Below are 15,861 nucleotides of genomic sequence, written 5' to 3'. Positions count from 1 at the left end.
CCTACTATTTAATTATATTTTCCATAACAAAAAAAAAGTATAAAATTATTGTAAAATTAAAAACAGTAATTTGAGACTTGAAATATCGACATTAGCAAGAGTAAAGAGACAATGCGGTTATTAGTCAACATTAACAAGAAACTTAACGAGTTATTTGAACATATACTTAAACGACAACTTTTTTATGTTAAACGATAACTTTTCTATTCTTGATAAACTTACAGCATGATCGACTTAAAGACTTACCCTTTAGCCTACAATTTATTATTATATATATTCTATTAATTGCATAGTAACATATTGTATTTTATTTTCTATTCTCTCAACGCCGTTGTTGAAAGCTTGTCACGTCTGTTTTCACTAGAAAGTTATATGAACATTAAAAATGGATGGTAAAAACCAGCTGCCTCCTCTTTGGGGGTTTTTTAATCTTTAATTTACAAACATATTTGTCGCATGAAACAAAGAACCATAAAACTTTACGGACGTTCAAACAACGTCTAATTTTATTTTTTCAGAAGTAATGTATAGTTTTTGATGTATAACATTTAGTATCCCTGTTATAGAAAAACAACATTTATTATTATGTACCGAGTATAAACAAATAATTATTATTTTTTAAAGATTAGTCTTACATAACTCATGTAATGTACATTATTGTCTCCAATACCATTTTTAAATAAAAATCCTAAAATTGTTTTCGAAGCTATTTAAAAACTATAATATGAAATAGTTAAGGCTCGGAAAAATAATATTTTGTAGTATAATATAATCATTTATTTTTTGATTTCGACATGCAATATAATAATAATATAACTACACGGTTACCCAAGTAAAAGTGTTATACAAATACGCACAGCTATTTGTATATATTTTACCTATATTGTGTTTCGTAAGGTACCAATCTGTTATTTTTTTTTAAAGTGCTAGAAGTTAAGAATATCCACACTTCATGCAGATACATGGACAATCTATAATCTCCTTGCGATGTATGATGATAGTATAGTCTTAATTATATGTTCTGGGCAAACGTTTTTTAGAAGTTTTATAATATCTGACCTTAATCGATTTACTGGCAACGATTATCAATATTTAACATTTCTCATAAATCAATTTCCGTGGTTCGCCAAGTAAGTGCCTACCTAACAAATTAATTTGACTATCTTTTTATATCGTTATATCCTTGTATATTCTGCAACTTGAATCATTGACGTAATTGTCCCAGGAGACAAGTTTAAAACTGTTTCTTTGAATATGAGTAGAATGACTTCTGACAAAGGCCTCCTAGAAAACAATAACTCCTCAACTCCACTATATACACTCCGTCTGTCAGTTTTGGCTTTTTAAGTATAAATGTCGTTAGTAATAAAAAATATATATAGTAATAAATAATTATTGTGATCAATATATATTATAGTGGATACCTGCTAACGGGGGCACGATTTTAGAATGCTCGTAAATGCCCCTTCTATGCAGGTATGTTTTATAAAAGGAGCGGAATTGAATATACGAAAGGCCGAACGTTATGATTAAAATATATCAGTATAATTAATATTCAATATTAACCCTTTCGGCGCGATGGGGTGGAGAGAAAATTATTAATTAACGAAGCACGTCGAGTTTGTTATTCGCAGATAGGTTTTTTTTTTTAATGTTTTACTCTTCAAAATAACTTTGGGTGCAACCTAACGGGGCCCGTTTTAGATTCAATACTGCAATAGGCTTTACTGGATCGGCCATATCATGATGGATGAATGCTATAAATCAACGGCCCGATACAAAACAGCACTAGAGCAAAACACCCCTTTGACTCGGGGTCCATCCTCCAGAACCACATGTAATATTATAATATCCCTGTGCCCCGAATCTTCTAATCGCGGCTAATTTATATCAACATAATATATTATTTGGCTATGAATTTACCGTAACAGTATACCGGGATCGGTATAGAAACACGGCGTGAGAAATTAAGAAACGTTTTTAATTAATATAGTGTAATGTGTAAATATTGCACTTGTCGATAGAACGTTCCGAAAACAATATTAAAGAAAAATTGTGTGGGTGATTGTAAAAACGACGATGCGGTGGCGGCGGATGCTGTCCAATCTTTGACCTTCAAAAAAAAAAAAATAAATAAAAAGCAACCGCTCGTGCGGAAAATTATATATTATTTGCCCACAACCAATACAACTTACAAGTGTGTGTGTGCTGTAATAAATGATCCCAGGAAAATGGGGTGATGGAAAAGGCGCAGTTGCGAAAACACTCGAGAAACGTTTTTATGATATTTTAATGACTTAGAAAATTAAACCGACACCTAAACAATTGGCATGTCTGACTCGGTCATTTGTCGATCGGAAGAGTATAAAATACACACCTACACTTAGCTACCTACCAAAAATGACACCGGGCCATATTATAATAATATATTCAACGTTGGAGCGTTTGACCTGTCTAAAACGCGCGCACGCATAAGTCATTGTGTACACATGCTGTTAGTGGAGGGTCTTAAATTATTGATGGAATATTATTATAATGTAAAATATATTATGAGGAGACGTGTTAATAATTTACTGAGTCGGACCACGAACGTCGCGAATATAATATATAATTGAATCGAGCAAAACAGCCCACAAAGGTCGGGCACAGTTTTAATTGTAAAAAGACACGAATATGTATAAAATAAAATACAAATATAATAACGGTCATTGTAATGAATTCTATACCCACTCGTAAAACGAAATACTACAAATATCTAGTAGAGAAGTATTTTCGTGAACCTAATGTTTATAATTCTGCAAATGATACTCTGGTGATAATTTAATTATTGTAGACAATTATTTTAATGGTGTGACTACAACTACATAAGTAACGTATTATTAAAATATATATATATACTACGCATAAATTTATTTTGTAGACGGTTTTTGGACAATTATTACAGGAGTATCCAATATGAATTTAACTATCAACCTTTATTCTCTACTATTACCTCTTATTAGCTTTTGAATCAAATATTTTCCCAGAAAGTTGACTCATAAAACACTTTAAGTAATCATTATTGTTAAAACAGGTAGTATTCAAAACTGACAAGTCACCAGAGTAAAGTAGATTTTAATAGGAAACACGCCAAAACTTGTACTGCGAACTATTTTACTTTTAATTACTTTGAAAGTGACGTAATATACTTGCAAGTTTATATTAATTAGCAATTTACCTCTCAAAACGTTGGTTTAACTAAAATGTTTCCAAAAACATGATTTAACTAATGTTGTTTTTTTTAAGACTATCAGGCTCTAAAGTTTCCATTTCAATAAAACTACTAAAAGTATAATAAAACTATACTTGTTGTTATATAATGTCAATATGAACATAATCACAATAAATTCACAATGATCATATAATTTATACTATCTGATCGTAGGTAGGTATACATCAGTCAAAGTACGGCATAATTCAATTTAATTCCACGGTCATACGTGTAACCCTTTTAACACTAAGCGTTTTAGTACGTGTTAATTATTCATTTCCAAAATGAACGCGTTTTAAAGCGTGAACGATTATTATGATTATAATTATATACAGTCCAGTATTAAATAGCGGCAGAGAGGAAGTCTTCGGTACATTTTATACGATAATATTATTTTATCATCATCGTGCCATCTGTGCAGCTCTATTGTATACAGTCTACCTATATAACATGTAGAATATGTGTATCATTAGACTTCATTGGCTCTCGTTAGCCAAATGGTAATGGCATACAACTGAACAAGCATACGAGTACGGGAAAATACAATTGCCTCTGACTGTAAATCATTTACCACCGGTTTAATATGTTTTCCCCACATCACACAAATGATGTTTATCCGAAACGTTTTTTTTTTTTTGTTTCCAGACGAATGCAACACGCCGCTGGGAATGGAGTCTGGCAAAATTTTAGACACGGACATAACGGCCAGCTCGTCCTACGATTTGGGAACTGTTGGACCGCACAGGGGCCGGTAAGTGCTGCCACTTAATAGTTGCCTTATACATATAATATATATCAGCTATATTGGCAGCCATAAGTAATATAACTAAGTTGCACTCATAGTCTGTGTTGTGCGCGATAAGCGTTACCGCGAACAGCAAAGCCTTTCAAGTTTGTCAAAATTAAATAGCAATGTTGTTATTGTTTCTATAATTTTATAAAACTATTCGCACGCATACCGTATTTGTTTTATCCGTTTAATGTATAGAAAATGACTTCACTATATTTTCAATAAACTTTTGATCAATAAGTTTCGAGTTTGAAACTCCGGCGAAATCAACAAAGTAATTCATCATTCGGCCAACAATCGAAAATTGAAAATTATTATTATTGTTATTATTTCGTTATGGGTCATGATTCCATTCGTTTTCCGCTACGCCCGTCGGTGTTTTAACACTTAACGGGATCCACTACTTGCATATTTTACTCTTTATTATTATATAAGAGCGAATGTATTTTACTATCTATCACGGTCAGAATTGAAGAGAATAATATATGAAATATTTAAATGTAAACTTTTTAATACGTTATAATATGTGTATTAATTTTATTACAATAAATTTAAGTTCATTTGTTTTTATTGTTTCTATAACAAATCTGATACATTAATATATTATTACAAGTCACTTTACAATATAAATAAACAATTAGGTAAACATTCATATTGTATTATTTATACATATATACACACTGTAAATAATTATTGGTAAGTCTCTACACTTAACTTAGTTTGAAATAAAAAAATAATAATAATAATGAGTTAAAGTGTATGTAGATATTTTAACGATGGAGTTGACGGGCATTAAAAATTCTACCTACAGAGATATTATTTTTAATGATATTGGTGGATATGACTTTAAACTTTAATAACAGAAGGAATTGAAAGAAACATTTATTTGAAGTTGCTTAAGAAGTAGGTAATTGCTTTTTAGTAGAATTTTTATCGAACGTACTTGATGGGCAGAGCAAGTTCTTTGATGAGGAGTGACTTGTCGACTAGTCAGCATTTGTTGTTTGTAGCTTATTAAACGTCAATCACAAAGAGGCCACAGTTTGCAGGGTTGCTACTGTATTTCCTATACTCATTAAAACAATTTAATAGGCATTTTAAAACCAGAGCCCAGATGTAAATGTTTCTTTTAATAAACAATAGTTAAGCTCAATTCACATTCGCGGTCTCGGTTCGGTCCGATCACGGTCAAGGATTATGACGTATTATTTACATTTACGGTCACAAACAATCAAATCTAGACAGTCCATTGTGCAAAACTGATAACACGACCTAGACTAGCGCGTTGATTGATTCACACTAGGCAGTCTCGATCAAAAAGCTCGTGATCGCCACGATCTGGATCGCGCGTCGACCGATCGAGACCGGACCTGACCGATCCATGATCTCACTGCGACCAATAGTAGTGTGAACCGTTCTATTAGATTATGCACTTGACCATGATCGGATCGAACCGAGACTGCGAATTGGAATTGAGCTTTGGTCTCTATAATTTAATGGAGCATGCTTAATTTTATAAAACTTCTATTTTAATATATTCTTACTATTTCTAGTTTTGTTTAGTTCTGGATATAATGACTATAATATGCCGTTAAATAATTAACAACCCAATTTATTATATTTTGGGACAATAATGGTTCGTTAAATTTAGTTAAATACAATTAAAATAAAAATCGTTTTATAATGGTATTTCTAAAATAAGGTAACCAAAAAATAAAAGTAGACGTATATTTAACAATGTTTTATATAATAATAATTTCACAAAGGCTTGTAACTTTTTTATCGTCAGAATTTCAATACAACTTTCGACAAACTTGATATTTTTATATGTTTTTGTAGATTTTGTCTTATTATGATATTTTACAGGCTACACTAGGGTGACCATCGTCCCGTTAAAAACGGGATTGTCGTTTTTCTGAGCAAAATGTCCCTATTTCCCGACACATTAATACAAAAATAGAGGAATAACTAAGGCGTCCTTCGGACAAAGAGCCCATTAATTGTTATTATTTTTTTTCAGAGATAATTTTAAATGATCCGCCATGCTAAAATATATCTATGGTAAAATTTTTTATCATTTTATGGTTCATTTTGTTGTTATTTATTATACATTTGATGGATTTGAACCAATTTTTATGTTAGCTAATTTTTAATTTGTTTTGGGGGCTTTATTTAGAGTTAGGACAAAATTGATGGTATTTTTTTTTATTTAATTAATTTGTACTTATGAAATCTGTTACAATTAAGATCAATAATTTGTACATATAAAACTATTGTATAGTAGATTGACAGAGTGACAGGCTTCCCGTAGAGGAACTTATACAGATTTAATTAAAGATATTATTTACATTTTTTTTCTATTGAATTAGCAGGTCACGACACCACCGCCTTCTTAATCTTTTATGGGGTCCCGTATTTTTAAATAAATTTGGTCACTCGAGGCTACACTTCTCTTGCTATAATAACGTTTAGAAACCTTTAAGTAATTTTTAATTTTTTATGAACAACTCAATAGTAACAAATAAGGATTATTGAAGCAAAGTGCTATAACCAAAGTGCAGTTGAAAAATTTAAGTAAGTACGCAGTCTGTTAAATAATAATGAACGTTGTATGGAAATATATTGCATATGAATATTATTGCCTGTTGATTGAGCAAAATGTATTGAAATGATCGAGCCATCTAAACATAAACCATAACGTTACATGTTGGATTATAAACTTAACAAAATTTATTAAAAGCTAAGAAATTATGCACTTGGCTTCTGTGATCTTCAATTGTTCACTAGAGTTCAAAGAGGCGGTCATAAGACTTTAGAAATTATTGTAATAAAATATTAACGTTCTTAATTCGGTTAAGTATAAACAAAATATTTTATTGTGCAATTTCAAGAAAACATTATTTTTTTTTAAAGGTGTTGCTAAAACTATTGTGTTCGTTTGGGACACAAACACGGGAAACGAATAATTTGAAAAACACTAATTAAGGGGTGTGATAGAGATAAAACCACCCTCGAGTCCGTTCTAGTCAAATTATGCCACACCATCTCCATGTTGAATTGTCTACCCTTAAAACAAACGGAATTGAGAGACTACTGTTCAAACCGTCCTACATTTAGAACCTACGTATTGATCGATAATCGAGAAAAATCGATTAACAACGGCTTAGGATATAGGAATTGGGTGTTTTTAACGTAAAGGCTGTTGTGGTTAGAAAAAAAACGATTGCCGATTTATTAAGTTCTCGATAACTAATTGTAGGGTGTGGTTTGCGGGGCACGTACAAATTACTTCCTGTCGTTCGACATAACGCCATTTTCCGTCCGACCCGACAACTTTTATGCTCGACATTAACCGGATTCGTAGTTTTTTTTTTTTTCATCGATATTAGTTTTTCTCATTTTGTTCTTTTGTTTTACTATGTAAATTTAACCCCGGCGACATAATAACGGCAATGGGGCGGTAACGATCAATCGAGAAAAAAAGTTCAAACGCGGGAGGACGAAGTGTACGGACAACTTTATTTTTATTTTTCTAAATAACCATTGCGGGTCTGTTGAGAACGGTATAGGAGTTAACTGCGGGTTAAAAAAAAAAAATGCCCTCTCCTTCGTGCATGTGTATGTGCAACGATCGAATCATCGAACTTGGCAAAGTTCTTTTCTTTTTTTTTTTTTTTGTCAGCCTATAGAAGACCAAGTTTTGAGATTTACGACAGGAGTGCGCTTCAACATACACAACGCACACAGCCATTGAAATCTCAATCGCCGGTGTTATTTATTCTAAGGTTTTCCGCTTCAGCTTTTCACTCCGCCGAACAAATTTAACTACGTGACCGAAATATATTGGAGTTTTTAATGAAGGTACCAGACCGGAAAATGCAAGCCGCCGCTCGGTGCATTATGTTATGAATTATTATTATTTTCCATCCACGTGTGTCATTATCGCGCGTTTTTCCATTTGCGCAAAACATTATGACGTCACGAGTATCCTTCAAAGCCAAAAGGCTTACCTTTAAACGCGCGTACTCGAACGACCTTTATTTTTAAACCTCGCGGTCGGTCAATCCAAGCTATCGGCCACGAACCGTTGGTAAAAATTATAGCTTGTAATTCATTATTAAAACCGTGTACTAACATCCGATACGTCTGATCTGTCGACCTCAGTTTTCTGTAATGACAAAACAAATATTATGTAGGACCTCTTATCCATACTCCGTCGGTACCTACCATAATAAAAGAAATACGGATCCTGGATCCTATGCAAGTGCAACTTAATGTAAAATATATTTCTATTGCAGTGAACTTACTCTAGAAAATCGTAAATAAAAAAAAAGTTGATAGTAGTAGAACATAATATATTATCCCATATGCGTAAACCACCATTAATATTTTGTAAATATCATAAAACAGAATCTTAATTTTAAAAAATTTCATTTTAACATATCTTTAAAACTACATCACCGTTAAGAACAAATTGATACTTCTTGAGAATTTAGAAACGCAACGAAGACCGATCCCCTCTCTTTCCTTCCTATTGACCCCTTCCGCTGAAAATGTGTATACTATGTCATCAAACACCTGCAATCTGCATATTAAATTATATATATATATATTTATATTATTCGACGATTTGTATGCTAGTTTCGTCACATCATAATACAAATAAACGAAAAGCTTTCTTTTTTTTCAATAATAAATCTTATCTGGCGTTCCAATTCAAACAAACGGTTCCTAATCCAATTGGTTCTTTGGCCACGTGTAGTTTAGGTCACACCGCATAGAACGCGTGCCGGACACAATAAACTTAAACGTGACTGAATTCTGTAGAGCTCAATTACCACGCCAAGAAATTGGGCTCCTCTCTCTCCATCTTTCCCTATCTCTTTGGTTGAATTTATGTGTATATAATCGGTCAGCATACCCGACACATAATATCTCAAACGCATATCATAACCTAACTGTATTGGCTGTTCAGTTCGGCGGAGCGTGTTCTTTTTCGTTCAGAGACCAACACGTTTTTTATTGAGCTCGTCCGTCACCACTGCCGGTAGTCTGCTAGTACAACAGTTTTTCTCTTTAGTGACACTGAAGTACTTTTAAGTAATTAAAAAAAAAAATACTTTTCTAGTGAACATTCCACGCCACCCCTGCCCATTGCAATGGCAAACGGTAGATCATGATACACGTTGCGTATTGTATTCCAAAAATGTGATGCAACTAAACTAAAAACTTCATTATGTCCAATAAAAAAAATCGTGAGTGATTTGAGCAAATCTTTTTCCGATGTACGTTCATTGAAATATTTATTAATTAGGAAATAAAAAAAAATATTACTTTTACAAATGGATCAATAGAAATTCTGTTGAAATAACAGTAGTCAGTATCTACTCATTATAGATATAGGTACCAAGTTAAATTTTAAATAACCGTTTTATTAATTAAATGATATAAAGTTATGTATTTAATCTTTTTTTGTTTGGGTCAAAAAAAATTGTTTTTTTAAGTATAGTATTAATCAATCAGTTAATATTATTTATTTTAATTATATTACATTTTAATATAGGTTTACAAATTAGTTTTGTTAAAACTAAAATGAAAAATGTTGTAAAAACATAATGTCAATTTCTTATTTGCCTAATGTAATTCGTTAGTTCAACAATTTTTTTGTTGACTTAATCAAATAATTCTTATAATATTTAAATTAGGAATTGTTTCTTTTTTGTTATTGATTACATCAATTTATTAATTTTACAAATAATTTTTATTTCAGTTTATAAATGCTTGTAATTAACTAAATACAATAGGTACGCATACAATTAATAATAAAAACTATACTTAATAGCAATCATAAATTCCTTCCTCTAAAAACGAATGTCATTCGCGCCGTTCGATTTGCCCCGCCCATTGGCAGATCACATTTAAATACAAAGTACAAAGTTTCTCTACTCCAAGTGAACGGTCAAGTTTGAAAAACGTCAGTCGACACACACAAAGGATATAAAACGTCCTCCGATGTGTTTTAAATGTTGAGGGCGTTTGTGAGAAGGAGAGGAGGAGTACCTACCCCACCATCGATGCACGTGACTTTGTGTACACAGGCAGTATACAATATTATATATATATATATATCATATCCGATTGATTGATTAAAACGTATTTTACCGGCATGTCGTGTGTGCGTTTGAATAGCTAGTGTATACATATACACTATAGTACACAACTATACACCCGGTCCCGGGGCCGGTGAAGAGTATGACGACAAATGGCGAGATGTATACGAAAGAGGGGGAAATCAATGAAAGGCCGCCCAAAAGAGACATGTCTGGGACATTCCTGTATTGAGAAAACGGGTATAAAAAGCCCTCTTCGAAATGGACCTGCTCGAGCGCGACCCGTCGCCATGAAGCCATAAACGCCCATGGATAAGTCAATATCAGAGGAGTTTTTAATTAACGGATTTAATAATAATATGTATGTATTATGTATGTGTGGAGAGGCTGCAAAGGAAGTTTTTGACGGGCTCGGTAACCCCCGTTCCGACGGCGGTGTTAGTGAGTGACAATCCAATAACCGTCCCTCAGACCGCAAGTTTATCATAAAATAATATTATAATCGAAAATCGGCCGGTGTGTGAATAATTACATTTTCCGAAATCTGTTTTTACCGGTTCAAGCCGATCGATAAACGGGTCGGTTAGACGTTTTACGAGTGTCGACAGTGTAGCAATACAATTATTATTATAGGGTAGGCGACCCTATCCGAGCAAAATAACCCCATGAAAAAGGTTTACCACCTTTTTCATGGTAAACTTTGGGAGGAAAATAGGGTTTATCAAATACACAAGTTATGCGTGTATATAAAGAGATAGAACATAAGAGATATGGGTATTTAAGAATTTAGTATTGTGTTTTTTAACTACATAGAATTTAGAAAAAGACTAGCATATTTAATTAATTTAAAAATTGCTAGGTATTGAAAGTTGAAAACAATTACAGTTGCTTGTCCATACCGTGACGACCGCTCTATCCGAGACACTCCTCAAGACAATGTTAATTTTGATCCGCATCTGATATAATACAAGCTTAATATGTTTTGGCACATAACTGTATCGTCGTTTTATTAGGCGGTCGCTCATGAATAGTTTAAATCAAAATAATAATTATTTTATTATTATTATTTTAAAACTCATTCCAGTCTATAAAGGCACAGAACGTGTCTTGTTAGTAGCCGACAATATATATATATAATTGTAATAATAATAATATTATGGAAAATTGTGCCGTTCGGTTGTTGGTCCGGAGATCAGAATAACGCGAATAGAAGTTTGTCATGCCCTGTCGCATATACAATATAGTTTCACTTGGGACTACCGTACCCAAGACAAACTCATTTTACTTTATAGCAATAATAAGACACATATATATAAGTACATTAAGTCAAGGAGCAGTGAGGACAATATTGGAATGCCGCCCAAGCCTGTTGCAGTCGCGTTAAGAATAAATAAACCGAATTGAGTTGGTTGTTTTGAATTTGTTTTTCGCCTAAGCGTTGAAACATAGGTACACGATTTAATGGCATACATAAAGAAGTCGGGGGTTGTCCCATATGGTTTTTATATAGAAACACGTATTACCTACCACTGGATTAGGTCCACGGTCATGACCACACAACCGTTTCATTCTGAATTTCACCGGCACTTTGGTATACTGTATGCTTATTTAACTTTTCCTCGTGTCATCAGCAATTCCGTTTCAAGGGTTTGCCATTAAACTACACATACATTTTGCTTACATTATTACAATCGGTTAATTCACGGGACCTTCGCATAACAATATTTACATTAGAGTGACTCTTAAAAATTGAAGTTGAGTTTTATTGTCATGGCCTAACCACTCTCTCCACCCTTTGGTTCTAGAAACAGGAACTGCAAAATTTGAGATCGATCCATCAGTTTTAACCGTGTCTTTATGTCAATGATAATCGTAAACGATTACTTTCCTTATGATTAAATTACATAATTTTTTTTTTCTTTTCTTTCGCCTTTTCCTAACTATTTGAGGTTGGGTACACTTGTCAACTTCTACTTGACACGATCTCCCACATCAGTAGTCCTCATATCATTCTCAATCGTACCCAACCACTTCTGTTTCGGTATTTCTCTCCTAAGTTTATTTTCATTACTTACCTTCCAATTCCTTTCTTCTCATAATATGCCCAAACCATCTCAATCTATTTTCTCTCATTTTGTCCTCTATCGAAACCACGCCTATGTTATCTTTTATTTATTCGTTACATCGACGTACATCCATCTCGGCATTCTCATTTCGCTATACTCATTTTCTGTTAAATGGTCCTGCCTACCGCCCAACACTCCGAACCATGCAACATAGTAGATCTTGCCACAGTCTTGAAGAACTCATCGTTAAGTCTCATTAAAATTCAATTGTCGCATAAAACACCAAACGCTTCTCTCCATTTTATCCAGCCACACTTAATCCTATACTTCACATGCTCGTCAAAGCTACCATTCTTTTATACAAAAGATCCTAAATACTTAAAACTCTCAACCTTGCCTACTACGTCACAGCTTATTGTCATTACTCGTCTGGTCCCATCAACCTCTTTCTTCAAAATCATGCTCTACATATTCTATTTTATTTCTACTAATATAAAGTCCTTTCAACCTTTCAAGTGCTACTTTTCATTCATCAAGCCTATTGGTTACTTCTTCCAGATTTTCTTTTACCAAAACTATATCACGCCTACACTAGTATATTAACTAAGTGATTTCAATAAACTATTCTGTAGTTTAGATGTATTAAAAACCGTTTAATAATTTTGTTTAAAGTAGACAATAATATCATTAATAATTCTTATCATTAATAATCCTTGCCAATCAAAAAACCATTCGTTAAAAAACAGCTATTGTAATCCCATTTATTACACTAGTAGAGTTATGTTATTTAATTAATTTGTTTTACACGTTTTTCCTCTTTACATATATTACATTTTTGCTAAGTTTCAACTTATTATATTATTAGTTTAGCTTTGACAAGCATTTCAAATTTACACTTTTCGAAAACATTTGAAATCGAGGCCTCAAAATGTCTGGTTTGATTAGGGCAAGCTATTACAAAACTTAAGTAAAACATTGACAAAATGTAAAAACTATTAAAAATTAATACAGAAGAAGAATCTATTCAAATTTATTCATTTTACACTTATATTAACATATAAATATATCTATCAACTGTAATAAATATTTGTATTTATATAAAATTGTATTCGAAATAATAGATTATATAAATAATAGATTTTGGTATAATTTATAAGATTTTTTCGATAAAATATAATTGTATTTTATTTTTCTTGTAAATATTGTAGGAACCCTCTAGAGTTTGCTTTATAAAATTAAACTAAATCAATTTCAACAAATTGGATACAGTTTACGTTTTATAAATTAACTACTTACAAAAAAAAACTTTTGACAAGGGGGCCAAACAACATGACGTGCAAAATTTTCCTTTGGGCGTTCATATTTTCTCTTGGTTTAGTTTCGGTGGTTAATTGAAACGTGTTGCTGTCAAATTAAATATTTTTGTGTTTGTCCGTGAAGCCAAAGGTTTTTTCACAAAAACAATGTAGACCGACGCCATAGTTCGGAAGAGGATGAATGTGCGCTGGATAATCATGCGAAAACGTTTGAATTTTCACAGCAAAACTGCAAGTCACAAGCGTATAACAGAGGTTTTTGTAAAAAATATGATTTACAAAAGTAATGCCGATAGGTTTAATGGAAAACGTGTGTTTCGGTTAGGTTACATATTATTATGCTTTGTTGTTTGGTATGTATGTGTGTTTGTTCTTTCCTAGAATCCGGCAGTGGACGGGTACAAGCCACAAGGATAACATACTATACAATATGATCTCGTCAAAGGTATAACGACTGACTTCTCAAATTATATTGTCTTTTGATCCACCTTCGGAAGTTTCAATGAAATTAATTTTACAGATCCGATTAGACTACTAGCGTCAGTTCTGGATATTGTATTCAAAATATTGAGTTCCGGTTCTCGTTATAAGACTCCTGGAAATTCAGTCGTTCCCAACATACATACTTTATTCGACAGCGGCGAATATGAATTCATTATTAATGCGACATTTTTTTGGTTATTTTCATCCCCTTTAATTTGCATGCTTTTACACAAATACTTAACCACACTAATTGTACTTGGATACGGCGGTATTTAAAATGACAAAATAAGCATCATCGGTCGATGAAAACAACCGATGCCAAACAGATGTAACCGTTTATGCCGTCACTAACCATCCATTTTTATTTTGTCTACTTGCCTTTGCATTATTACATATTACTATAACTATTATGTTGTAATGTTTTGCTGAATAGTGATTACTATGGCATTCAATTCCAACTACACTTTATTCTACTCGACCGTTACACGGTAACTACTCAACAGTTATAAAACCTTATTTTTACCTATTTTAATTTTTTTTGGGCAATATAAGGTATTCTTATTGATTTTATAATTAAAGAGGGATTCTATATTATCTATTTATATAAAAATTGATGTATGTATGAATGTGTGTTTGTCCGTTATACATTAGTACACCATTCATCCGATCGCCATGAAACTTTGGGAAGTTGTTGAGTACACTCCCGCGAAGGTAACTGGCATAGTACTTTTCGAAAATTCCACCCCTAAGGGTAGCCTCAAACACGAATTTTGTACTTAAAATACGAAATATTTTTCGTTGCTAACCCAAATTAAACACTTGGTTTGTAACCATGATAACTACGGTATTCGAGCGAATGGATGGTGATGATTAAAGGGCAGGCCGATTCTATGTACCACTATCAATCATTTTTATGATTGGAACTGGATCTGGGACTGGGACTGGGACCCTTGAGTAAGTAGATCCAAAAAAAAGCCGAGACGAGGTATGTTAAAGCTTTACAATATACAGTCTAGAGAACTGACTTTTTTTGTCTTATTTATAATTAATTTACTCAGCCCTGGCAAACTAAATCCCGGTCAACGCCGGGTCCGGGACAGCTTGTATTGCATAAACTATAGCTGTACGATTCTTGTACCTCTTGATTGACATTGCCACTTAATCTAAAAATTAATTTATAAATTTAAAGTGGAAGTACATTTACCAGGATTCATATTTAAGACCATTTCTACTTAGCTATTAAGATTGCCTTAAAACAAATATTGCCAATAGGAACACTGCACAAATGTTATGTATTCTAGTAATGTAACTAGTTGTTAACTATTATGTTTTGTTGTTCAAAATTAAAATCGCTGTAATTGTATTTATTGATTTACGAGATAAAACAAATATTTTTAAAAAAACATGCTAACTGTTTCAGCAGTCATAATAAAATACTGGTATTTCCTTCTAGAAATGTAATTTAGCCAAGGCGAGGTAATAGAAAATACATAATATACCACTCACATACACACAAAACGATTCCTTTGGGTATAACTTCCCTTTTGTTTGAAACCGGTGAAATATAATATCGTTACTTTAGGTACTTTAGCGTCGGTAAACTTCATCGTGTATAATATTATAGTTTTAGCCCGGTTAGTTTACATGCATTGGCCTTTGATTGCAACTATTTTCGATCTGATTATTATAATTTACATTCTCTCTCACTCCCTCTATGTATGTGTTATCATAATAACAATTCGATCCGTTTGAACGCTTCTGCTAAACGATAAGTTCCACATAATAATAATACTGATATACATTTTTTATTGTAAAAAATGTTTAGATTTTTGTACATATATTGTCA

The 15,861-nt window shown here is 32.6% G+C and overlaps 1 protein-coding gene across 2 annotated transcripts in view; it reads left to right on the top strand.

The window, feature by feature from the left end:
• The window catches only part of LOC126836248 (discoidin domain-containing receptor 2), a 162,359-nt gene that overhangs the window by 75,855 nt on the left and 70,643 nt on the right, over positions 1-15,861 (top strand). For both annotated transcript variants that reach the window (XM_050569489.1, XM_050569488.1), the window contains one exon: positions 3,896-4,001. In XM_050569489.1, the coding sequence (XP_050425446.1) occupies positions 3,896-4,001 (106 nt within the window). The remainder of the gene's footprint in view (positions 1-3,895; positions 4,002-15,861) is intronic.

This window comes from Adelges cooleyi, unplaced genomic scaffold (genome assembly GCF_023614345.1).
Source record: "Adelges cooleyi isolate 19-005CV unplaced genomic scaffold, UGA_ACOO_1.1 ACOO_flye_CR_arks_rails_tigmint_CR_PRNA_23, whole genome shotgun sequence".
NCBI classification, from domain to species: Eukaryota; Metazoa; Arthropoda; class Insecta; order Hemiptera; family Adelgidae; genus Adelges; species Adelges cooleyi.
Note: the sequence above shows the minus strand (reverse complement) of the source record. Positions and strands in the feature narration are given on the sequence as shown.